Source organism: Numida meleagris, chromosome 1 (genome assembly GCF_002078875.1).
Source record: "Numida meleagris isolate 19003 breed g44 Domestic line chromosome 1, NumMel1.0, whole genome shotgun sequence".
Classification (NCBI taxonomy): Eukaryota; Metazoa; Chordata; class Aves; order Galliformes; family Numididae; genus Numida; species Numida meleagris.
In genome coordinates, this window is record NC_034409.1 from 178,246,327 (window position 1) to 178,273,309 (window position 26,983).

At 42.2% G+C, this 26,983-nt stretch overlaps 2 protein-coding genes across 3 annotated transcripts in view; one reads left to right on the plus strand and one right to left on the minus strand.

Annotated features, from left to right (window-relative positions):
- The window catches only part of LOC110389615 (serine-protein kinase ATM-like), a 9,000-nt gene extending 8,611 nt beyond the window's left edge, over window positions 1-389 (minus strand). For both annotated transcript variants that reach the window (XM_021380357.1, XM_021380367.1), the window contains exon 1: window positions 213-389. In XM_021380357.1, the coding sequence (XP_021236032.1) occupies window positions 213-269 (57 nt within the window). In that variant the 5' untranslated portion in view covers window positions 270-389. The remainder of the gene's footprint in view (window positions 1-212) is intronic.
- LOC110403822 (protein NPAT) lies at window positions 360-26,062 on the plus strand (the record flags this gene model as incomplete). Its single annotated transcript, XM_021407572.1, has 18 exons — window positions 360-390; window positions 2,973-3,091; window positions 4,641-4,701; window positions 5,885-5,957; window positions 6,429-6,469; window positions 7,542-7,772; window positions 8,250-8,334; window positions 8,617-8,749; window positions 9,351-9,442; window positions 9,526-9,613; window positions 13,846-13,942; window positions 14,422-14,553; window positions 15,312-17,003; window positions 18,986-19,101; window positions 19,188-19,296; window positions 21,140-21,197; window positions 22,788-23,943; window positions 24,773-26,062. Coding segments are annotated over 18 exons (4,392 nt in total), but the record flags the coding sequence as incomplete, so codon positions are not given.

The window sequence follows — 26,983 nt, forward strand, 5'->3', positions numbered from 1 at the left end:
TGAGCGAGGGAAGCGGGAGGGAGAGCCCGGGCGTAGAGGTTGGGGCCGTACCCCGCGTCCTCGGTCGCTTCCACGGCGCCCCCGGCCCGCGCTGGGGCTGTCAGCCCGCTGCCCCCGGCCCGCGGGTGACCGAGCTCGGGGCGGGCGGGGCGGCCTCGGGCGGGCAGCTAACAGACGGCATGCAATAGGGCGTAAGGGCCGACCCGAAATACCTGGTGGGAGCGGGTGAAGGCTCTGGTGCTCTCCCTTTCCCTCCCCGTGTGTGCCATCTGCGAGGGCGGACTGAGAGCTCCGCCTCTGTGCAAAGGATGTTTTCAGGACCGGGGCAGCAGAGCGAACTGTTTAAATGACCGCATTGTTTGGTCAATGCCAAAGATGAGAGCAAACAAGGTGAGAGCCACGTTTTATTTGAGGGTGGTGAGGCGCCGGCACAGCTGCCCAGAGAGCTGTGGGTGCCCCGTCCCTGAGGTGCTGAAGGCCGGGTTGGATGGGGCGCTGGGCAGCCCCAGCTGGTGGGCATAGCCTGCCTGGCGTGGGGTTGGGGCTGGGTGGGCTTGAAGGTCCCTTCCAACCCAACGCAGTCTGTGATATTACAGAGCAGGTGAGCCGTGAGTAGGTCAGTAAGGTTTGCTGGCACTTTCCTTCAGATTTTCCTTCAGTTGTCCGTCATTTTCCTGACCGAGAGCCATTAAGGCAGCATCTTCAGTGTGCCTCCTTAGTTTCTTTTTAATTCTGCCTGAAATTCGTATTGCTGCTGTCTTGAGAACTGAGGCCATTAAGGATGAATTGCATCTATTCTGGTGAAGCAACAGAAGGTTTCAAGAAACGTCAAGCATTTTGAAAGAAGATTTGAAATGACCCAAGGAAGATTAAGATCTCTCACTGAGTTTTGCTGTATCAAGTTGGTTGAGTTACACATTCCTGGGCAGACAGCTTATCTATCAGGCTCATGGTCATTCTCAATAGAAAATCTTGGCCACATCCCATTCAGGAGGGACGGTCTATCCCGGCTCGTGTTGGCTGTGGCACAGTGCGTGCATCATGCGTGCACTGAGCTGAGCAGCTCAAGGTGTGGAGCGGGTGTTCCCTGTAGTGTGCTCTGCTCTCTATTAGGGATTCCTCCTCCATGAGGCATCGCTGAGCTGTGAGCTGGTAAACAGGCTGACAGTGCACTGCTTCCGGCTGAGGATTTGTTTTCTCTAGCTTTCTGGTGATCTGAAGGTTGGTGGCGTTTGAGATGATAAAGAAAGCTAGCATAAGATAAGCTCACCCAGAGGAAAACGTGTAACAAAATGTATCTTTTCATAATGAATGTAAGCGTCAACTGATGCTATGAGTTAAGTGCTTACATTTCTTAAGTAGAGCAAAATAAAGAATCATTCCTAGATCAGAAGGTACTCAACCTTTTGCGCTTTAATTTAGTTTTGGCAGTGTTAAAGATTGTGTAATATTACATAATTATTAAGTGCGTGCACGAGCAGGTAAGTTCCATTACCCAGAGAATATTGGTTCTGCCGTTTCTGAAGATTGGAAGGCCTTACTTTGCAGGAAGTTGGTGTATCTGGAGGTATGCAAGCGTTCAGTCATCCCTTGTGGTGATGTAGTAGTAGATTCAAGAAAGAAACATTGCAGCTTTTTATGTGTCTAGATGAGTTGGCTGGGAAGAACATCCATTCCGGCACAGATCTAGGCCCTATCTGGCCAATACCCTATCCCTCGATACCGGCCAACAGTGGATGGGAATAAGACCAGCATATAATTATATTTTCCCAAACTGCGCTTTCAGCTTTTTGTGAGTTAATGGTTTGAGTGTTTTCTAGCAAACTGTTTGAAATGGTTGAAGGTAAAATTGGGTGACCCTCTCATTTCCACAGGTACCACCATCACTTCTCAATCAGATAAGCCAGCTCCTGCATCGTGATTGCACCCATGGTGGTTATTCCCAAACTTCAAAATGTCCTTATTGTTTGGAGACCAGGGCATGGGCTTTTTGTGTCTGAAATGCGGTGCCCTTACTGGATATGTTTGGATCTGCTAGAAGATGTTTGTCTTCATGCAAACTTCAAGTCAACATTTTTCTATAGGCATCATTGATCTGAGGCAGTCCATTTGCAGGCTCTATGTAAATCTGTATGCTAATGTATATAAATCCCACACTGTATAATTAGGTTTGTATTTTAACACCTCTTGAAAATATTTCTTGTTCAGTTCTGTTACAGACAAGAAAGGAAAGGCGTTTTCCGTTGTGGCTCTTTGTTCTTAACTCCTTTGTTCAGATTGAGTTCTTTTTATCTTATAATGTCTAGAGTAGTTGACAATCAAAGCAGACTGAAAGCAGAATGTATTTGCTGAGGATTGTAGTTTTGGAAAAATAGACTTTTTCAGCGTGCGTCCTGTTACGGTATCTGTTTAGTCCTGGGGTGTATGCAGTGTGCAAATGGCACCTCGTGCATCTGTTCCAAGTGAAAATCTCAGGAATCGAGTGAGGAAAATGTTTTTATTTTCTTAATTTTTATATACTGTATTTGTGGGGAAAAAAATACACCGTTCTAAAAATTGCATGTGTTACCTGTTTTTGAACAGGAAGCTGTGCGCAGTTACTGTTACACTGGAGTGGATTTTACCAAGAAAGTACTCTAGAATTCCTTTTAATTATCAAGTGAGGCTGTTCAGCCCGTGTGAGTTTCGTGTTGTCAGCCTCTTGAATTTGCTGGTAGTGCCCCGCTTCCAGCCTTGAGTCATTTGTAACCACAGTGCAGTATCAGTCATGTTTTGTGTCCTTTCTGGTTTTAACTATTAAAGGAATATTTTGCAAGCTGGGTGTTCTTTTAAACTAGCTCTGCATCGTCGCCCAGCACAGAAATCCTTAGCAAGTGCCTCACCACTGCACACAGCTGTTTGTGTTAATGCTTTGATATCCGCTGAGCAGAAGAAATGTCTGGAATATAATGTTCTTATCTGATTTGTTGCAGGGTATTTACAACAGGAAAAACTTCTAGCTACCTGCCGTGAATTTATTTTAGAAAGCTCCGATTTGAAGGAATACGCAGAGCACTGTACGGAGGATGGGTTCATTCCAGCCTGCTTGCTGGTGAGTTTGTATTTGCTGAACAGTAAGGGAAATTGTGTTCTACCAATGGAAAAGAGTATGAAGGTTTTTCAGAGTAACGATTGGCTCTGAAATGCTGTTTAAAATGATGAGTTTGATCATTTGCGTTATTTTTTTTATCCACTGGGACTAGCAGTGATTTGGTTTGTAATATTTAATGTTACTAAGAAGCATTTAAGTACAAGATACGCAAACCATGTTCAGCAAATTGAATTTAGCCAGCCTTGCAGCTTTGAGGATTGATTTATGGAATGGTGTTGTGAGGGTGTCATTGATTTCAGGGCTGCTTTTGTTTCTTGGAGATCGCTTTCTTATCCTAGATACAGCTTCCAGTAACGTGCCACCTCATGTAAACGCTGACATAAGTCAGGTGCCTCAGCTTTGTCAGGCAGTACCATTTGCTGACCAGCACTGTGTTGTCATTCAGTTTCCTCTTTGCTCGGTATCATCTGCTTTGTCCCAAGTGAAATGTGGCACTTTGGAGGGGACACAAGTAGAGCATATAGCTCCAGGTGTAGATCTGTACATGCAGCTAAAGGGTAACCAGATACTTGGCATTTTTAACATATGCAAAATGAGACTTTTAATATAGTGCGCAATTTACAGCTTTTAGGTTTTACTTTCTTTCAACCTTTTAATGGTTATGTGTGCATCTTTATCCAGTTGTCCGTTTCCTTTTCTTAGTCTATCGGTTTTCATGTGGTCTGGGATTTTATCCCCAGTGTTCAAAATTTGTAGATTGTTCTTTTTCTGGGACTTGATGAACCTATTCGAAACAGACTGGTGTACCTGTTTAATTTACAAATGTTTTGTCATCTGTACTGTGATATGGGGAACTGAGAACAAAGCTATGGCCGGCAAGACATAGGGAAAAAATAAAAGTAAGTAGAGATTATGCAGATTCTCCCATTTTTTTAAAATTGGAAAGTGATGGCATGGTATCTAAGAAAAAAGTTTCACTGGACCTCACAATACTTGCGATGAAGGGCTGTATTTTTCGTGCACTTTAGAATTCCTGCTAGCAAATGAGAAGAAGGTACAGCAAATGATAGTGATAACTTGAAAATCTTAATTCTCTGTTTAACGTAAAGTAACGGAATAAGTGAATATGGTATGAAAGTGAATTCCATGGGAGTGGTAATAATTCTGCTTGCGGCAGAAGTTCTTTTCACATTTGTATCTCGATGCGTGTTGCGTTCCTTTATGGTAACTTGTTAATCTCTTAGAACTGTTCATCATCTTCTTCTTGTGTCTTTATTCCGTAATAACAAAGGTGAGTTGAGGATGTGCAGGTCTGACTGCGGATCATGCACTTCAAATTTTGTGTTCACCGTGGCATTTTGCTCTGTCGGTTGCTCTCTGCCTGGTTTGAGACGGCTTGGCACCAACTGCTGAAGGTACAGCTCTTGTGCTGAGGGTCAGCAGTGTCAGTCTTCTGAAGAGCTGCTTAAATGTGATGTGATACAGCAGATGAAGAGTAAGTTATTGGAGAAGATTCTAAAATCAGTGTGTTTTTCTTTTTTTTTTCCAGTCCCTGTGTGGAAAAAATTTGACAACTATTCTTAATGAATATGTAGCCATGAAAACAAAAGGTAAAGCTTCAGAGCGAAATTCTTTTAAAATTTTTCCTATTTCTCTGTTCTAAACTTCCTTGAGGAAGAGGAAATATCTCCACTGGTATTTGGATTTAGAACAGCTTTCTGTCTGTGCTAGAAGATTTCCCCATTATGCAGACAGCTACAAATTAGAGCATTGTTTTGTGAGCAAGTTGACTTTGTTTGGAGTTTTCAGCCTTGGTGTTCTGACTTTGTGTTTGAGTGAAGCACAAAGATACAATAAAACATGCAGAACATGTAGGCTTGTGTTTGTTAAGTTGTGCTGTTTCCTGTGAGATGAAGAACCGAGAAGAATCCTGTGGTATGAAGTGTTCCTTGTCTTGTTTATAAAACTGATTGAAGTAAAGTCTGAATAAATTTTTATTTTATGTGAATAGTAGAAAGAGAGTTAGAGCTTTTCTTGTTCAAAATTTAAAAGCACTTACTGAGCTTCTGCATGTTGCCTAGTCTTAACGTTTTTTGTACATGTTGCATAATCAGATTGTAGCAGTGTTCAGATCCAAGATCTGTAATTTAAGAAACACCATGTTTGGATTACTTTTAACAATATTTGTATTTTCATGCTGTGTTTAATAGGAATGGTAACTTAGACAGAAACATGCTTCCTTGACAGTTATTTGACTTTGGCACCTTGAAAATAGTATGAATGAATCTGCTTGCTTCCTTTCATTTATACTTGAATGTTCTGCACTTCAAAAGTAGCAAATGTTTTTACTTATTTGTACAACAAAATAAAGTCTGACTTATAAAGAGCTGTATGCCACATTAAAATTTTCAAAATCATCCAAGTGATTTGGGAACATAAATCCCCCTTCCAGAACCAGGAAGTTAGTTTAACGTGTACACCCACGTACCAAAACCATCTGCAGATTCCATTGAGAAATACCATCTTGAATGTCATTCCCTTGGTTTCATTTAGGCTTCTGAAACCGAGAACTGCTTCCATGATGAGTATGTATTCGTATCAAATACAGTTTTTTAAATTAGGAGTTGGGGCTCTCTAATTAGCAGAATACGGAGAAGACAAGTAGATACCTAAGCTTAAATGATGCTTGAATCATCTCATAATAATGTTTGACTGTGATTTTACTTTTTCTCTACATGTTACCTGTTGTAGGCACTTAAAATGTGTTTCTTATTTTTTAATGGTTTGCTTTAGAAACAACAAACGAGGTTCCAGCAATGATGTCATCTCTGTGGAAAAAATTAGACTATACGCTTTCTCAGATAAGGTAATGCAGTTTTGCAATCAAAAAAGTAAAATGTGCCGTAAGATTGAGACCCTCTGTTGCTCAGCTCTCCTTATCATTGTATGAGAATGGTTTTTTTGTTGCCTCTGAAAGGTGGTGAAAGAGAGGGGTATGGGAGAGCTGGTAGTTATGCAGATATTTCAAGATAACGCCTTCCCTATCGGCTATTACGGTTTTATATGTGGCCTTCCAGTCATAAAGCAATATATTATGAGTTGTATAGAATCCGATACCGTTGTGGTTAACTTGATCAAAAACGGAGCACGTTATCATTTGAAGAATCTGTGGCCATTGTTTAAAAGAATAAAAATAAAAATCAGTAGATAGAAGCTTTCTGAAGAAGTGCTTGACTGTGAGCAGACTGATGTTAACTGTATGATGCCATCACAGTGCGTACTTGAGTGCTTCCAGTGCGCTTCCCCTTTCATTTATGTCACCTGCTTTATTTTCTAGGAGCATGCAGGGTTCCACGGGGTTTTCTGCTAATCAGAGGAGTAAGTATCTGAACCATTTGCGTGAGATCAGTAGGCTTTATGTTCTAATGATCTGTTTGGGTGAGAAACAAGGGAATGCTGCAGCAATCAGTAGTAACTCAGCCTTACTCTTAAAATATTGCCATATCTCTACTGCAGCTGTTTTTCAGCATGTGACTGCTGTCTTCAGCACAGCCTGTGGATTGCAGCGATGGTCAGGAGACTAAAAAGAAAAGCTGAGCCTTTTGCAAGTGACTAAATTGTCAATATAGCATTTTCTTATCTGCTGAAAACTTTTTTTTTTCCTTTAATGCCATTCAAAAGTCTAAAAACTGCTGCTTCAATCCTGAAGCTGTTGACTTAATTTGTGATTCACAGAAGAACTGAAAATTTAATCAGTCCTATTATGATGCATTTTCAACGAATGACAATTTTAAAAGTCGTTTTGATATGAACATATACTGAAGCAAAATATAGAGATTTTTTTATAACAAAAAAGACATTTGTTCTATCAGTAATTGTTTCTTTCATTGCAAAAACTGCTAAGAGGACTCCTAAGGGCAAAGTTATTTAACTCGAAAATACATTTTTTACTTTGTGGTTCTGCTGAGTAACCTGTATGAGAAAAGAGAATGTGAAATACAGGTAGTAATTATTCCTGGATCTGAGATTTGCTGGACTGGATGGTATTCTGTTGTTTGAATTTGTCAGGTTTGATCTGATAAACAAATACAATAAATAGCTTTGTCTTAGCTATTCCAGCTAAGGTCAATTATATGAGTTATATTTTATGTAGTGAAATGTCATTTTGGTATGATTTGTTCCTGTAAATGTTTAAGCAGTAGTATGAGCATGGTTAAATGTCTTTTTAAGTTGTCTGTACTTCTTGAATTCTTACTTGTAACGTAGAAGACAAAAGCGAGTGTTGCTTAATTGTTGAGTTTCATAAACTAGTTGTTGAAGCACAGAAAATTCCAATGGAACATCTGTAATTAGGTCTAAAATTACTATATTCAAAGACTGCTTCTTGGAAGTCAGCATCCTTTTTAAGATCATTAATCATGTATTTTCATCTTGTCTTTGTTATCTCTAGCTCGTACAAGAAGTGGAATTGTAGAAATGAAACGACAGAGAATGCTTCAGCAATCAGCTCCTCCAAATTCAGGACTGTTATCTATAGCCCCTCAGCCAGGACCACAGTATTCCTCTTCTACTGCATCTCCTCAAGTTATCCACAAGCCAGCAATAAATCAGAGTATATCACAGGCAAGACTGAATACGTTGTTTGTTCACCAGCCACAGGCCCAAGAAAACAAGATGAGCAGTAAGTGATGCTTCTGTTTTTTCTTTAAAACATTTCTTTCTGTGAAAAGTCTGGATATAGATGAATATTTTTCTAGAATTGGGGCTAATCGTCTTCCTCTGACAAAGTTTTAGAATATTCCTAGCTCTCCATAACAGTCAAAGTGATTAAAATAGAAGGAGTGCCCAAAAGAGAAATGGCTCTTGCATCCTTGCTTGCTAATTTGGGTTCAGAGATCGGAACTGCATCAATTTGTCATTATTTAATTATCTGTAATCACCCCCTCCCAAGACACTTGTTGTAGCAGAGAAGATAAAATTTTTCTCAGAGTGTATTTAAAAGCAGTACTTCTCGTTTTCATGACAATACCAAACTTTTTTTGATGAGTTCCAAGGAGTTGATTGGAACATAATAAATAATGTGGAGATTTCTATACTGCCTTAAGAATGTCACTGGAAGAAAATATTTACATCATTGTATCCTTCTTCCTTTATAAAGCAGGAGATTTCATACACATTCAAGTTCCAGCATCACAGGAACGAAAGCTTCATTCAAATTTGCTTTCTCCAGGAAGGAGAAAAAGGTAATCACTTCTTTTAGATCGTTTAGAGATTATGCAGTGTTGTAATCATTAGCATATATGAAATGCAGTTTCCCTTTGCACCGTTTATCCACAATCTGTGTATATTTCTAACTTTTATCAAGTCAGACACAATGTATACATAAGAGAGAATGAAGCAAGTGTAAGCTTTTGTTGTATTTCCAATATGAGGTTGATTTTATGTTGATTAAAATCTTTCATTAGCTAAGAAGGAAGAAAAATATTTGATTTAGTGAACGTGACAAATTTCCTGGAATGTTTCAGTGAATCTCAGAAGAGGAAAAGTATTGCAGCATCTGGACCTCCTGCAGCAAGTAGAAGTTCTCAAGATCCTGATGAAGTAATAATAGAAAAAGAAAGTGAGCCACTTGAGGAGTTTATAGATGGTAACTTCCCAGTGAGTATATACTTATGGAAGGTATTTAATTTAAGAGCCAAATTCTAATTGAAGAGAACTATTTTTTTGTGTTGTTTGTCATAGGTATTACAGAAATTAACTTCAGAAGTTAAATGTATAGTTTTATATTTGGACTTGCTCTGTGTATTGAGCTTGTGCGTATAGCATGTGTAGGCAGAGTTTTGTTTTTTTTTTTCCTTGACCTATTGACTTTGCTAAGACACATGTAAGCTGTTAGAATACTGTAATTTTTTAGCAAAGGAAAACTGGAAAGCACGGTAAGCCTTGCTGTACTTAAGGACAGCAGAGAGAGAGGAATGTTTCATGATGCTTTTCATAGAGATGTCGTGCAGTCATAGATGGGCTGTCCTGGTGGACAGTAAAGATATTGCAGTCAGAGGTAAGTCAGCTTATTCAGAAAGGAGGAGTTTGTAATAGCAACACTAGAAATAGTTAAAGTAGAGCTCGTCATCATTGTTTCAAGGAGTGTTTTGTGTATTGAATTGATTGTTTGATTTTACAAGTAAGTTGGAAATTCATGCTTCTTCTTAAGTGATAATAAAAAATAGAAAGCTGACGGCTTTAAAACTCTGCTTTCTAGCAACTGATTATTGAAAACGCCAGAGAAAAGATCCTGAGCAACAAATCTCTTCAGGAAAAGCTAGCTGAGAACATTAACAAAATCCTGAGCAGGTAATAGAAGGAACCTCTAAGTTTTATCTGCATGCTTGTTTGATTTGTTTTTAAGTTCTGAACTAATAACTGTTCTGTTCCAGTGATGGCAATGTCACTCAGGCGCCTAAACAGACAGAAAGTGGCCCAACAGAACAAGAGACTTCAATTGATGAAATCCTTGGACTTCAGGTGGGTCTGGGTTGCCCTTTGTACATTTTTGAAGATCAGCTACATCAGTAATGGTGACTGTGCTGAGCCTGTGTCTGCCTTTAATCTGAGGTTGTCCTCCTCTCCTTTCTCGTCTCCTTTCTCCCTCCTTCCCCTCTCTCTGAAAGACAGCTAAGCCCATCTGATGGATAACTTCTGCCCAAGGGGCGGTCCTGCAGCTTCCCATTATAATCATCATCTCTTACCTAGTCGTATGGTGGTGAGCTGGTTCAAACTCTGAACCAGCGGGCTACTCATCTTTTGCTGGAGTTAAATTTTAGCCAGTTTAACACTCTGAATTCATTCTTAGCGCCTGTACAGGGCAGTGGAAGCATGCAGCAGGATCATAAGGCAGGGAACTGGGACCACTTCTGGCAGTGGTTAATTCTGAAGTTTATCCTCAGACTTAAGGCTGAAGTACGCTGTCCCGCAATCACCAGCTGTCTTTTTTGTCACTGGATCTTTGGCACCAGTTATTTCAGGAGCTTCTCACTGGGGATTTGATCAGTAACTTTATAACAAGAACGCTTTCTAGATAGAATAATAAGGAATTTAAAATATCCTTCAGTCTGCTAACATATTTAGTCTGGTCTAATTTTCTCATTTGCTGTAAGGTAAATTTGATCATCGAGTACACCAACAGTAATTCTTTGGAGCCTAAATAAGGTTGCTTTTTCAAACCTGTATTTCCTCCAAAACCAAGACAATACTATTTTTTTTTTGCTTCTGTTAACTAAACTTTTAGTTTCTCTATTCTCTTAAAACCCTCGAGCTGACAATCAGAGAGTTATAAGGGACTCTTACTGCCAGAAATTATAATCTTTGCAGCCCTCCTGAAAAGAGTAGGAGAGTTCAGGTAGTTGGATGTTTATGAAGTAGAGGTGTCTGGTTTTTAAATGCTATTCTTCTGTCATTTGGTGATTTCAGATAAATTTTTGTCACAATTCAGAGCTGAAAAGCTGTATTCTGTTTTTCTGAGCAGAGCAAAATCAAGCAGCTTCTTTAATTTGTTAGAGTAACTTTGACTAAAGAGGCAGTCAAATCACATGGGACATTCTGGGTATTGTAGTCAGTTACAAGTGCCAGTAACCCAACTGTCATGTAAAAGTGAGAAATCTTGAAAAAGTAGTTTATAAAAGATTTTACTCCTCATTTTATTATATGCAATTCAAGCTCAGTTTGTGTTAAAAAATTCTGTAAAAAGTAGCTGTTAAAATGAATTACAGCCTAGAATAGTTTGGCTTTCTGTTGATTATGTCAGAAATGCACTGCTGATAGCTTGGTATCCTTTCCCTTTTACCCACTGGAATTCTGGGATTCGTAACATTCTTAAGAGCAGTTTGTTAGCGGATCTGCTTCTCACCATTCAGGTGCAGAAGTGAATCCAGGTCTTCAGAGAAACAGCATATAGAATTTTCTGTACCTTTCTTATCCATCTAGCATATCAAAAGGTTACAGAGTATTTAAAAGATCTCCTGGAGGTCATAGGAGATTTTGTATTTAAACTCTTGAATAGGTACTGAATGCCCCACTCATTTTCTTCTTGGGCTTCTATCAAAGAAGTCAGCCTGGAGCAGGAACATAAGGTCAGTGTCCTGTGCAGCTGTGCCTCCCAGCTGCCTGCCACAGAAAAGTAGTCATATTGTAGAACATAATGAGAAGATTAAGGGAAACCTTCTTTTGCACAGTGTTGTCTTATAGATGCATGCAAAAACAAGAAATCAATGTTGTTTGGGTGGGATCCCCTGGGAAACTGTCCTTAAGGGCATAGGAAGAGCTGGCAGCTCTTTAAGGACGCCCTCCTGAGAGCGCAAGAGCTCTCCGTCCCCCAGCAAAAGAAGTCAAGCAGAGGAGGCGGGCGACCGGCATGGCTGAGCAAGGACCTGCAGCTTAAACTGAGGGAAAAGAGAGAAATGTATACGAAGTGGAAGCAGGGTTGTGTAGCCTAGGAGGAATATAGAGCTGTTGCCCACACGTGTAGAGATAGGATCAGAAAAGCCAAGGTGCAGTTGGAGCTGAACTTGGCAAGGGATATGAAAAATAACAAGAAGGGGTTCTACAGGTACATAGGCAGGAGGAGACAGGTCAAGGAGAGTGTTACCCCTCTGATAAATGAGGATGGAGAAGTGGCTTCCTCAGACATGGAAAAAGCTGAAGTGCTCAATAAGTGCTTTGCCTCGATCTTCACTGGTGGTCAGGCTCCCCCACGTCTGCCAGGACCCTGAACCTCGAGGTGTGGGTGAGAAGAGCGGATTCTGTCCGACTGTAACAGTGGAACAAGTCCAAGACCTCCTCATGAAACTGACTGTGTGGAAGTCCATGGGGCCAGATGATATCCATCCTAGGGTTCTGAGAGAGATGGCTGAGGTGGTTGCCGAGCCGCTCTCCATCATATTTGAAAAATCATGGCTGTCCGGTGAAGTCCCCGGTGACTGGAGAAAGGGAAACATGACTCCCGTTTTTAAGAAAGGGAGAAAGGATGACCCGGGGAACTACAGGTGGGTGAGGCTCACCTCTGTGCCTGGGAAGATCATGGAGCAGATCCTCCTAGAAGACATGTCAAGGCACATACGTGACAAGGAGGTGATCGGAGACAGCCAGCATGGCTTCACCAAGGGCAGATCTTGCCTGACCAATCTGGTGGCCTTCTATGATGGAGTGACGGCATTGGTGGATGGGAGAAGGGTGATGGATGTCATCTACCTGGACTTCTCCAAAGCCTTTGACAAGGTCCCTCACCACATCCTTCTCTCTAAATTGGAGAGTTATGGATTTGAAGGATGGACTGTTCGGTGGATTAAGAATTGGTTGGCTGGTCACAGCCAAAGGGTTGTGATCAGTGGTTCTATGTCAGGGTGGAGGCCGATCACAAGTGGTGTCCCCCAAGGCTCAGTCTTGGGACCAGTGCTCTTCAACATCTTTATTAATGACATAGACGATGGAATCGAGTGCACCCTCAGCAAGTTTGCAGATGACACCAAGCTGAGCGGTGCAGTCGATACATTGGAGGGAAAGGAAGCCGTCCAGAGGGACCTGGAGAGGCTGGAGAAGTGGGCCCATGTGAACCTAATGAGGTTCAACAAGGCCAAGTGCAGGGTGCTGCACTTAGGCCGTGGAAATCCCAGGTATTTATACAAACTGGGAGAAGAACTCCTCAAGAGCAGCCCTGCAGAGAGGGACTTGGGGGTCCTGATGGACGAGAAGCTGGGCATGAGCCAGCAGTGTGCGCTGGCAGCCCGGAAGGCCAACTATGTTCTGGGCTGCATTAAAAGAGGAGTGGCCAGCAGGGAGAGGGAGGTGATTGTCCCCCTCTACTTGGCTCTTGTGAGGCCCCATCTGGAGTACTGTGTCCAGGCCTGGGGCCCCCATCACAAGAAAGATGTGAAGCTCTTGGAAGGAGTTCAGAGGAGGGCGACCAAGATGATCAGAGGGCTGGAGCACCTCTCCTATGAAGAAAGGTTGAGGGAACTGGGCTTGTTTAGCTTGGAGAAGAGAAGGCTCCGGGGAGACCTCATTGTGGCCTTTCAATACTTGAAGGGAGCGTATAAACAGGAGGGGGAACGATTGTTCACAAGGGTGGATAGTGATGGGACAAGGAGGAATGGTTTTAAACTGAGACGGGGAGGTTTAGGTTAGATATTAGGAGGAAGATTTTCACTCAGGGTGGTGACACACTGGAACAGGTTGCCCAAGGAGGTTGTGGATGCCCCATCCCTGGAGGCATTCAAGGCCAGGCTGGACGTGGCTCTGGGCAGCCTGGTCTAGTGGTTGGCGACCCTGCACTCAGCAGGGGGGTTGAGACTAGATCATCTTTGAGGTCCTTTTCAACCCAGGCCATTCTATGATTCTATGATTTTTTGCCTGTGGTTGGCTAGTGCAGGCTTACAGTATTCACATGGTCTCTGTGAACTTCCAGCATACCCCGGAATTCAGTCTGTCTTAACAAATATTCATCGTTATTTAGATAGTATCCCAATATGCATGGATAGATGTAGACAGTGATGTGTGACAAAAAATGTTGGGATTTTGCGGGGCTTTATTTCTTCAGTCGTTAATATTTTTTCACAGGCATGAAATTCGTGGCAGGAACGTTTCCTACATTTGTCTTCATGTTTATGTGCTGAACAGAAGTAATGAAAATGTATACAATTCTTGTCTGTTTTTCCTTAAGCTATGAAAGCAATTGTCTAACAATTCTGCATGTCTTGTCTTAGGGTGAAATTCATATGTCGGAAGAGGCTATACAAGACATTCTGGAACAGACAGAATCAGATCCAGCTTTTCAGGCGCTCTTTGACTTATTTGATTATGGTAGAGTATATTATTCTGAATTGTACCATTATTTTAAAACTTCGTGAATGATGGTATTTTTTCAAATGTTCTTGGGGAAGCCAAGGTAGTCAGCAGACCTCTTCTGCAAGAGAAAGAGACTGTTCTATGGCATCTGTGTACTGTAACTCGGAATTAGGTTCTGGCAGACATGACCGTAAAGTGCAGAGGTTTCATTTGGCTGAAGCTCTAGACTCTTCTGGTATAAAGGGTGATAGTTCATATCTGTTTTCCTGTTCTTTTGTGGTAGTTTTCTATTTGTTTGATAAGGAATATCCTTGCATAAAACAGAAGGATGTTTCTGTACTATTGCTGGATTTCTAATGAGTATAGAGTTTTTGATATGTTTAGGGTAGCATTTCTTGAATTTGAAATCTACGTGCTTCATTTAAAATGCAGTAATGACATTTGTATTTAAAATAATACGTTTAATCACTCATCGTACTTTATTTTGAAAATAGGGAAGAACAAGGTAAACAAGAATTTGCCTGCTGGTATTTCTGGTCAGAGTGGGGTAGAAAACACAATTCTGGTGGATGCAGACAGCCTGGAAACACTTGAAAGTTCTTTAGGAGCAGAAGGAACCAGTAAGTGTAGGTTTGGTTGGTTTTTGTAGACTGTTGTTGTCTGTTAGGGTTTTTTTCCCTCTAAAATTTCTTCTAATCTTTTCATTGTTCATTATGAAAGTATTTCCAGACAGTTAAATTGTACATCTCAGAACCTTAATATTTTCGGTGTTAATACCCCATCTGACGTTTACGTTGCATGGTCACATGGATGCACTTAGTGTGTAAGAAAGTTTAGGGCTACTAAATTTTTGCAAGAGATGCTTGTTAAGTTTCTATGTGAAAGCAGAATATCTGCAAAACTTTCCTCATTCAGAACAGAGATTCTATGCAATTTTCACTGTGGAGCACATGAAGATAAAATTTTACATCTAACCTTACTACTCTTTTCTGTCTATTCTGTAATGGCTTGGTTAATTGATCCCCAAAATAGTCTAGCTCTGGACAAAAGGCTTGTCTGCCCCATTCTTAATAACTGTCAGTAAGTAGCAGGTATTGAGAAAAAGCTGAGAGATCTTTATCCTGAAATGTTCTATGAGCCACTTACTTCTTATGTTTATTCTTATTATTTATGCTCAGACTGAATTGCCAGGTTGACCCACCTGGGTAATCTAACTGTATGTTTCATGTGCTCTCCACGCAGCTTGAAAGTAAGAATGAGTAGTTATTCCTACTTCATTTTATGTGGATCAGCTTTCCATTGAAGTGACTAGTTAATTCTAATACCCTGTAAAATTATCATCCTTTGTAATAGCTGTGGAACCAATTTAGTCTCTGTTTTACAGGTGATAATTCTAGAGAAGTGCTGACCTGTAAAGGTTTTCAGTTGGGAGAAACGTCATGTGCCTTGAAGAACCCCATTAATGATGATGATATGGCTAAGAAAACTGCAACCAATGAACAATTGCATGGAAATTGTAGGCTAAGGAAGGAGACTGACGTACTTAAAACCATTACCCATGAACATATTGGCGAGCTTGAAATTGCTTTTGACTCTGTGCCTGTTCTGACTGAACCTAACAAGAGGCAGATTTCTGATAGCGAACGTCATGAACACTGTCAAGATTCTTATGCTAAAAAAGACTCGTCCGCATTAGTACCTGCAAGTGAAAAATGTGTGGAACTTGAAAAAGATACACAAAGTCATAGTGCTCACAGTAGTCCTAACTTGGAGTACGTTCGTTCTGGTAGTCCGCAGATTCCTTTGGTTTCATTGGAAGAGGGTTCTGCAGGGAGCGATAACAGCACGCGGCCTGGAAGGAAGTGTCACTTTTCACCAGACGCAGCGATATCTGACAAAACACTCACTAAAAGCCCTTCTGATGGGAGCCCTGCCCACAGTGCACTGCTGAGAAAAAATAATGCATCCATTTCTAGCCCATCAGCAAATTCAGGAAAAGAACAGCATGCAACAAACGATACGGCTCCGTTACTTAATATCTCACAGGAGAACTCGAGCCACCAGACTAACCAGCAAGATCAGAGCGTGCAGTCGGACTGTGCTGCAAAATCTGCAGTGAATATTTCAGATCTTGACAAAACAGGGTTGCAGCTTGAAGCTGCTGGTACTTCTAAGAAAACACAGTCACATGATCAGCACGCACTCGATAACCCTAAGAAAGATTTTAACCTCCCTTCAGGGCCATCGAACTCGGAGGGAGCACAAGTGGAAATGCAAGAAACTTCATCTTCTGCAAAAGCAGATACTGATAACGTATATTTCTCTTCTGGCAATGGTGCGTGTACAGAAATTTCTGTAGCATCCACTGAAAATAACCTCACTGCTTCTGAAATGTGCCACTCTCCTCTCCCAGAAGCCGCTTCCTCAACGGATGAACTGAGTACTGAAGCCAAAAGCGTAAGCGGTGTATCTTCGAGTAGCCAAGCAATGGATGTTGATCCTTCTAATATAATGTCCCTCAAGATCATCATCAGCGATGATCCGTTTATTCCATCAGACACGGAGTTAAATAATGCTGTTTCCAGCATCACGGGAGAAAATCTGCCAACAATAATATTGTCATCTCCAGCCAAATCCCCGAGCAAAACTGCAGGCCTGTCCAAATGTCTGGCTTCAGAAGACGCAGAGAGAAGTGCGGATTCAGCTTTGGCAGAGCAGAATCTCCTTGTGCTTAGACCTAAGGATCCTGTGGTCACTGCAGTTAACACTCAGAATGAGGACTGCACTGTTTTTTCAGTTGCTAGTACGAGTAATCTTTCCAAGGAAGGAGGATTTATTCAGTTGATGCCAGCAACGAGCACCGCTTTTGGCACTACAAACAACCTGTACATAGCCACCTGTGTGACTGATCCAGCTGCCTTGGGCACAGCTGTAACGCCTTCCAACGTGGTTGTATTGCCCGGCAGCTCTATGCCCCTTGCTGCCCAAGCGCCAGCAGTCCAGCAGTTACGGACTCCTCCTAGATCCAGCAGTGCGTTTGCAGGGAACCAGGCTGTTTCACCAAGCTTCCCACAAGGTAATTTCATTACTTGAAACATGACCTTGTGTATGTTTTCATTCTTTCATAATGAAAGGAAACTGAATTTTTAAACGCTCTCTCTGCCCCTTGAAACTGGGATCTTATGATCGTGTTAATTACTGCTAAAATTAAATAAAAACCAGGGAGAGTCTCTGACTCTGCCTGAAGCCAAGAAATAGCTTGATACTTCAGAAGCTTAAATCATGTCGTTTTTAACAGTGGCAAACGTTGTAATATTGCTTCATTTTCCATAGACCTAATTCACACTGGAGGTGCATTTAGTCAAATATGAAAGTATAACTTTATTTCTTTCCGCAACCTAAAATCTCTCCTAATACAAGCATCTTTATTACTGCAATACTCATTTAAAAACAATTTTTTAAAACAATTTTTGAAGTGCTTTTTTTAAATGTTAAACTAACCATCAACCAGTTACAACCAGCATGTTCGGATTTCTTTCCAAAACTAAAAACTCGTCACCGTTGTCTTTGGATTTCTGCTCGTAGTCATCTCTTTGTGGTCAAAGAACAGCTCAACAGCATGTGCAGGATCTTAACATTACTGCTGGGTCTATTAATGCAACTATTTACCTTCAGCTGTATGTTTTGTTTTGTTTCATTCCTGGTGGGGCTCATGCAGCTGAAGAAATATGGAATGGATTTTTTTTTCACTTTGCAATTATTTTGTAATTTCCGTATGTCTGGCAGCTGGAAACTCTTACAACCTGTTGGCAGAACTGATGGAAAAGCACTATTTTAATAATGATTTAAATGTTTAAATAGGAAACTTAAGCTTAGAAAGTTGACATCGGTCTTGTTAGGCTTTATTTATTTTGAAGTAATTGATCTCAAACTCACTAATTAACTACAGTCTTACCATGGTGTGTGGAGCACCTCTCAGTGGCCAGGAACGTACATCAGATACGTGCATGCCAACGAAAGTAGCCTTCCCTGGCTTGGAGTGTGCTCGTATGGGGAAGGTGGTGTGTGGGAGCATCAGAAGAAAGACAAAAAGATCCTAATAATGACTTTTAGAGCATGCTAATTCTGTGTGATAGAATGCAAACAGTAGGTACTTCCACTAAGCTTCAAAAGGAACTATCTGATGTTCGTACTTCTGCCTTTTATAAGATTCTTTAATCCAAAGTTCAAGACTTAAGGTAGCTACATTCTACTCCAAGCTTAATTTTGAACCATTTCTCAAAAAAGAAAAGCAGTGTTTAATTAAAGAAGCCAATCAAAACTAGAAATAACGGACATTTTCTAGTTGTAGTATGTAATAAGGACCATGAAGACTTTCAAAGAAGGCAGAGGTTTTCTTGCCAGAGGTTTGACCGTGCATAATTTTAAGAAATTCTGTCTTGAAGCTTTTATTTTCACTTTCACAAGTATGTAGGTCACTCCGAAAGTAATGCCTCTATTTAAGAGCACTACCTGATAGAGCAAATTCTCAACTACAAAGCACTATTTTTCAACGTAGGCACTGCCATTAGCTCTGCACTTCTGCCAGTGATGAACGAGAGCCTGCATGCCACACTCATAACAATCTGCACAGGCAGACGTGGCCAGCCGTTTCACTGATGCTATGACTGTGTTGTTTCTAGGAAAATGTTGCGCACACAGTCAGCCTTTCAGTGTGCTCACAGCCTCTGTTGGTCTCCTTAAACATTCAGCAGGTGTTGATGGATTTCAGTAGGCGGCATCTTTTCCACATGGAGGAATTCAATTCTGTACCTTTGCTCCGTACACGCTTCCCATGTCAAATGCCATTCTATCAGCCTGCCCCTCTGCTACCATGTGTCTCACAGCAACAAAATACAATGGAACGTTGGTGGGAAGGTTCAGCCTCTGCTGCTGTACCACCAACATCCGCCTCTGATGTTGTGGGCCAACATCATAAAATAGGAGGCATTACTTTTGGAGCAACCCTTTTATTTGTGTTTCTATACAATTGTATGTAATGCTTTGGTATGTTTTCAGGTTCTGCCATTATAATCACGTCTCCAGTGCAGCCTGTTTTGCAAGGAATGGTGGGAATGATTCCTCTCTCAGTAGTAGGACAAAATGGGAATTCCTTCCCAGCGCCTGCCCGCCAGGTAGCCCGTCACAAATGAATCTTTTCAAAATTAAAGCTCAAGATTTCTTTCGCTAAATTGTAACTGAATGTTTTGATTCTTCTAAGGTTTTGCACATGCCTGTAACTAATCCAGTGTGCAACAGAAATGTCCCCAAACTTCCCATCCCTCCCAAATCACAAAAGATTCCCGGAGCGAGGAACAAGACCAATGCAGGTACTCACTTGGCGTTCTTGAGAAGGGCAGAATAAAAGCGAAGGTTCTAAAGATGTGCCAGTTTTGAGTAATAAATGTTTATAAATAGTTTTGTAATTATACATAAATATTTTCATACATATATATGCAACACCTCTATTATATATATATATATATTTTTTTTTTTTAAAAAAGCATTCTGCTGTTTTCTCCTTCCAGTTTCAGATACACACTTCTGTGTACTGATTTCATTGAGCCATGGTGAATCTAAAAAAGATCAGAGTTAGAGTCACTTCTTAGTATTGGGGAGGGGGTGAAGAATTTGATAATCAAAAATGTAAAATAAACTTAGTTACAAGGAGAGGCTCTCTTCTGGATGGGGGGACTTCAACCCCCACAAGATCTGCTGGGAAAACAGCAAGCTGCAAGCAGTCCAGGAGACTCCTGGACTCCGTTGAGGACCAGCCTTCTGGTTCAGGCATTGGACAGACCCACCAGAGGTGAATTGTTCCTGGACCTGGCACTCACTAATGTGGAAGAGATCGTTAAAGAGGTTAAGATCAGAGGGAGTGTGGGCTGCAGCAACTGTGCCCTGGTCACATTCATGATCTAGAGGAACGTGGGCATGGCAGAGTGGAGTCAGGACCCTGAACTTCAGGAGAGCGAACTTCAGCTGTTTAAGGAATTATTGGATGAGATCCTCTGGGAAACTGTCCTTACGGGCAAGGGAACAGAACAGAGCTGGTGGCACTTTAAGGACACCTTTCTGAGAGCGCTAGAGCACTCCATCCCCTAGAATAAGAAATCAGGCAGATGAGGAAGGAAATCAGCGTGGCTGAGCAAGGACGTACTGGCCAGGCTGAGGGAAAATAGAGGAAAAGTATAAGCAGTGGGAGCAGGGATGGGTGCCCTGGGAAAAATAAAGGGATGTTGTCTGTATGTCCATGCCTAGGGCCCCAGTACAGGAGAGATGCTGGAGCTGTTGGAGGGTTTCCTGAGGAGGGCCACCAAGATGACCAGAGGGCTGGAGCACCTCTCCTGTGAAGACAGGTTGAGGGAACTGGGCTTGTTCAGCTTGGAGAGGAGAAGGTTCTGGGGAGACCTCACTGTGGCCTTCCAGTACTTGAAGGGAGCTTACAAGCAGGAGGGGGACTGACTTTTTACACTCACTGATAGTGACAGGATGAGGGGGAATGGCTTTAAACTAAAAGAGATTTAGGTTAGCCGTTAAGAAGAAATTTTTCACTCACAGGGTGATGAGGCACAGGCTGCCCAGAGAGCTGTGGGTGCCCCATCCCTGGAGGTGTTCAAGGCCAGGTTGGATGGGGCCCTCAGCAGCATCAGCAATCCCCAATAGCAGGGGATTGGAACTTGATGATCTTTAAGGTCCCCTCCAACCTAAGCCATTCTGTAATTCTATGACAATTTGTGCATTAGCTTGTGTACTGTTTTTTTTAATAAAGATGTGGGCTTAAGCATAAAAGTGAAATAGAATGAAGTTGCAAATTAAGAAGAAATTAAGGATGGTGTAGTTAGTCTGCATTCTGGCTCTCTGATGAGTGACTGAGAGAGCTCCCTGTAGTTACTTCCCTTCTACTTGTAAATCCTGGCTGTGCATTTGTAAGTCCGGATCCATTCGTTTTGTCTTGCCAGAGGTCTGCTACCCACATGTAGATAGCAAGCTTCTTGGTGTGCCCTTTGCTAATCTGTTAATCTGTAAATTTTAAAATAATGAGAAAGTTGTAGGGCTTTCTTGCTAGATTTTTATTGATTCTCTACCAGGTAAAATGTCATTGTACTAACTGTGAGGTAACATACTCCAAATAGTAGTATTTGTCTACCAATGCTTTATCTCTTGTTCTAGGAAAAGCGGTACCAACTGTATGCGAAACTTCAAACCATATAAATTCTCGAACACAAAGGTAAGAAGTACCAGGCATTCAAAGCTGCTTGCCCTCTCCTGCCATGAATTTCTTTGTACAGCATTGCCGAGGAGGAAGGCAGCTTTTTGAACAGTGCCATAAGTAGGATCCCCTTGTTTTTTTCTTCTTTCTGTCTGCTGTATATTTATGTAGGAAGGTATGTAATGTGCATGCATGTGAAAATCTATGCTTTTAGAAAAGCCACAGAAGCAAGATTTGAGATACTATCATTTTGATAATTCAACGTTGTTAATTTTAACCGGACTCCTGCCATGTTTTGCGCAGAAAAGGGGGAAAAATGTTCCCTGTACAAATGAGGAATTACATCTCTTTACACTTCGTCTCAAGAAGTTTCACTGAAATAAAACAAACTGCTACCACTTGTGCCTTTGCCATGCCAGAGGTACCAAAGTTACCATCCCAAGGTTGATTTGACTTTTTCTCTTAGAAGCCATAAAGGCTTTTCTTCATTGGAGTCTTATTCATGCAGACGAATATACAGAAGTGCAGAGTAAGTCCGGAAGATGCCACAAATGTAACAGTGGTGTGAGCTGACAGAGCACAAGCATCTTTCTTTTGACATTGTTTCAATGCAGCGGTGGCTTTTTCACAGTAAGGTGGCTGTTAGATGGAGATCAAGCCGTAGACTGTTTGTGTGTTCTCATCCAAATGCCCACTGAAGGCTGTTTGTCTTGCTCTATACCCTGTTGCCAACAGCAAATGGTGTAGAGGAAAGTGTAAGGTAACACACGGTGACGGTGTGGAGGGGGTCAGACATTGGGACAGGCTTCATGAAGAGGTGGTTGATGCCCCACGGCTGTCAGTGTCCAGGAGGCTGCTGGACAGTGCCCTCAGTGATACGCTTTAATTTTTGGTTAGCCCTGAAGTCATCAGGCACATGGACCAGATGGTCTTTGTAGCTCCCTTCCAACTGAACTATTCTATTGCTTTTCTACCCTGTTCCCTGGAATATTCTGGCTGCCTCGTAAGCCATGTCAGCTCCAGAGACTTCCAGAGCCAGAAACGGAATTCCAGGATGGACTACTTGTCTTGAAGGCACTTGGGTTCTATTTAAACTCAAGTAAACCACCAGCATCCACAAATATCCCAGGGTAAAAAGGTCCCAAGCTTAATGACACGTAGTGACGAAACCTCCTTGTTTTGATTTGAACCTCACACTAGTTCTGTTTGGTGCTCCTTTGTTCTACTTGAAGGTACCAGCAAACAGGCTCCTTCCTGCCCCCAGCTCTGCTGCATTTCCCTTCAGCCATCTCTTCTCCCAGGTCGAAGAGTGGCAGCCTCCCAGCAGTTCTTTGTACAGGCTCTGGTTCTTACCTCTTTGCCATCCCTTCTGGCCTCTGAACTTTCTGCAGTCGTTATCCCTACTCTCGGTCTTTTGTGTGTTGATAAAATGTGTATACATTTATTTTCAAGATGAACAGAGGTTTAACAAGTTGAGGAGGTCGAAGTGAGATAATACTATTGTGATAATTCAGCTTTCTCTTAATTTTAACTGATCTCCAGACAGCTGAAGTGAACTCGTGCAGTAAGAACAAGTACGTTGCTGAAAATACTTCACCTCTTTTTCAGGACTGGAAATTCAGACAAGCTTACCCCTGCAGAACTAGGAAGGAAAGCGGAGGAGACCTTGCCTGCTGCAGCAGCAGAGAGCACAAGCTCAAATTCGAGACAAGGTGAAAGTCACAGGAGAGTGCTTTGCTTTGATAATATCCTGCCCGCTCCAGGTGGAAGCACCCAAGCACAGACTGCTAAGAGTTTGCCCCAAAAAGAAAGAAATGAAAATTCTTCGTTTGCTGTTGATTCGGCACCGTCCTCTGCTAAAGCGCAGGCAGCAAAGCGAGAGAAAGATAAAACGTTGCCTAGAATTCTCTGTAAGCCAGAAGTCGCTAGCAGCAGAAGCGCGCCTGTGAAGGAGCCGCAGCCCGAGCGGAAGGCGGTAACGGCAGGGCTTCCCTCAGATCCCTTCCACAAGACTACAGCAAATAAAGAAAACGAACTGCGAAGAGATAGTGATGAAAAACAGAAGAACCAGGACGCTGCCAAGCTGTCCAATGGCCAGCAGAGTGTTAGCTTATGGAATGAGAAGGCAGTCGCTTCGGTGCAAGAACTGAACAAGAAGCAAGGGTCGCTGTCCAATGGGAACAGCAAATCTCCATCGTCCGTTTCTCTGTCTTCAAAGGAGCCAAAGCGAGAACCGGCTAAAGTTTCCAACCAAGGCCTTTGCCTGTCAAGTCCGTTCACCAAGCAGTGCGTGGAAATGTTGCAAGACATTCAGTGGCATAGCCCCAGTAGTAAAACAGTGGAAAACGGCGAATTGCCGGTACCCCGTACCCCGTCTGGAGTTGGAGACAGGCATGCAGACGATACCACAGACAGCGTGCGAACCCCAACCTGCCGGCGTTTCAACGAGGACAGCGCAACCCCTAGGATCATGGTCCCTCCTGCCACACCGGACCTGCCCGCCTGCAGCCCAGCTAGCGAAACAGGCAGCGAGAACAGCGTCAGTATGGCTGCTCACACGCTGATGATCCTGTCCCGGGCTGCAATTGCGAGGAGTAGTACTGCAACTCCTCTGAAGGACAACACCCAGCAGTTCAGGTCCTTAAGGAGCACGGTAAAGAAAAGGAAACTAGAGGACTTGAATGAGGGTGAGAGAAATCCTCGTTCCACAAATAGGAAGGAGCTCCAAAGCTCTCCAACACCATCAAAAAAGAAGAAAATAAAGGTAAGTACAGGCACTATTAAAATTGTACGTGTATTAGACGTGTATATTATTTGTAATGGTTCAGAGGTATTAGTCCAAATCCCTGACATCCTATTTATGTTTGTCTGTTGCTAGTGTTGCCTCTTGGGCCTGTTCTGAACTAACAGTTCTCCTAAGATGATGCACTCTTCAGATACATGACTCCTATCGACTGTCCAGACATACCTATGAAAATCAAATGATTTCTCTTAAAAACGAATGAGTTTCTGAATTCTAACTTCAACCTAAGTTTCTAGATTGAATTTAGAAATCAGGCCAATTTAGGCTAGACCTTTCTGAAATCCAAACTGATACTTATTTACTGCTGGGACTACGAGCCCGCATTTGGTGAATTCTCCCACTTCGTAGTGCAGAAAACCTGGCCTTTGACTTGGGGGTTTGGCAAGCAGCAAAGGTGCAAGTGAGACACAAAAAGGTGATGTACGTCTGTAACCAAAAAGGACACACAGTATAACTTCGTGATTGCCGCAGGTAGTTGTAACATGCTCCTGACACAGTGTAAATGGAAAGCAATCATCCTGCACATTAGCAGGGCTGAGAGGCGTGCCTCTGTCTGAAGTGGGGGGCCTGGTGCTGAAGTTGAGAACTGAAGTCCTGCCCACGGGCACATGGTTTGTATACAGGTATACAGAAGTCTACCTGCACTTTGGTATCTGATTTCTGAGTGAGCTTTGTGCAATTCTGTCTGCAAAGCAGATGGAAGGATGAGGGAAGAGGGAATGCTTACAGACTGGTTTGGTACCCCCAGTTTCTCTGTATCTAACACAGCTGTTCTTTTCTTCTCCTACAGAAAAAGAAGCTCCCAAATTCTTTTCCAGCAGGAATGGATGTGGACAAGTTCTTGCTATCTTTGCATTATGATGAATGAAAGAAGGTGAACTGTGACAATATAGAGCTAGGTATCGTTATGCTGAGGTTTTGCATGAGAAAAGGAATTAGTTCTAAAGGGTGGGTTGCACTTTCGGTGCACTGAAGTTTCACTTTATAGCAAAATCATGCTGTTTCTGAAGCAGGTTGCTAAGTGTAAATATTGAGTTGGTATATGTTTATTTTTGAAAAAGCACTTGCATAATTACAGAGCCATTTAATTTGCAAAGTTGTAAATTTGTACAAATGTAATGTTAAGAAGTTGTACGTGCCCGTTACACCGCGTTGTCTGTGCTCTGCTGCGTTCTCTGTTACCCAGCGGAAGCGCTTCGTCCCTTCGCACAGCGGCTGCGCGTTTCAAGGCAGCGCTGCTGGTTCCCTGCTCTGAGCCCCGGGCAGTTAACCTGCCCGCTTCCCTGCCTTGCTGAGTCCCACAGGAATTTCACCCTAGGCTCCACCTGGTTTGTACTCAAATTCCGTTCTCCTGGAACAGTCAGACCCGTGTTGTAAGGCTCTGAGCGAGCAAACAGAAATACCCGGTAATTAAACATAAGGGGAAAGAAAAACCCCACCCCGAGGTATTTCTAATCTCTTGAAGGTTTTCCCAACCAGTCACCGAGACAGGGATTTCAGTTTGTATAGGCCTCACATGTTTACAGCGTTGGTTACACAGGATGTCTTTTGAATGCAAAATTACTTGCAGTGTGAATACTTAAACTGTAGCCCCAGCCAGGCGAGGATTTTATGTGCTCTACTGCAGAGGTGAATTCATCTTCCATCAGCTGTATTGCTGAGAAAGGATTTGTTTGTGTTACTTATGCTTCAGTCAGACACGGTAAAATTTGCACCTAATCTTTCTGTTTAACATAGAACTTGCTGTAGCTACACAAACTCGTCAAGAGAAGAGCAGCTGAACCTGCATTTGAAGTACTAATTAGCATGGGAGAAAATGAGCACCCTAAATCCTTGCTCTAATACTGCAGAACGCTCTCTTCTGGTGTTTCCTCCTTTGTTCTCAATTGTTGAGGTCTTAAACAATGCAAGTTTTCCTGTAAGAAAGAGAGCTGTACAGCAACAGGGCCATGTTTCAGATAGTATACAAGGATTCCTAAGGAACCAATATTATGCAGTAGATGTTTATATTAAACCCATCCGATAACTAAATACTGCATAGCATTTACAGCTTGAATAAATATTTTTGTTTTAATAACAAGTGTGTCTTGTTTAATGTTTTGTACATCAGCCAAGCAGTTTGGTGGACGTGGTATGGATGCGTTATGGTGGTATCGATCTGTTATTTTTGAAGACAGAACTGAGTACTAAAAGCGAGGTTCTAATAACACTGGTTGCCAGGGGCTGGAGCAGGGAAGCAAAAGAAAGAAGATGTGTGCTCCAGGCTGGCCTTTCATGCTTAGTGGTATTGAAAGCTGATGCGTGATACTTTTAAATAATTTGCAGCTTACTTCTTATTGAAGGCAGAGTGTTGCCCTTTCAGGGGGCAGCCAGTATCCACCCTCGTCTTTCATTTTCAGTGTGAGTGAGGTGGCAGTCCTGAAGCCATGAGTTATCAGGGTACTTGTTTTTCTTGAAAGCATAAATAAGTTCCAAGCTGCTGTTGGTGGGGCAGGAGTTGTTTAGAAGAACAGATATCAAAGTGTGGATGAAGGTTAATTTTCTTCTTTCTATAACATTCAAACCCCACTGCACATTTGCTACCTCTTCAAGCATGGTTCTTGTGGAGATAAAGAAACGCCACCAAAAAACCAGCACCCCTCACATCCAAGCCAAGGGTTTATTCCCCTTCCTTCGTGGAAGCAAATTTAAAGGCAGTTGTCTGGTAAAGGTGGCTTCCTGTTGAAATGTATGGTAAAGTAAGAAAGCAGCTGTCCTCTGTGGAACATGCAAGTGTTTGAGTGTTCCTCTCTTCTGCAAAGGGTGAGTAGGCTTTAGGGATAGACCAGATGGGTGAAATAGTCCATTTTTGCCCTTTGGAAAACAGTGTCGAAGAAACGGCATCAACTACTCAAGGAAGAACAAGACTCACTCAGCAGGAAGGTATTTTCCTGTTTCCCCATGCTTGGGAAATAAATGCTTAATTCAGTTTCCCTGAAGACATGAACTGTGAGCTCCTGCA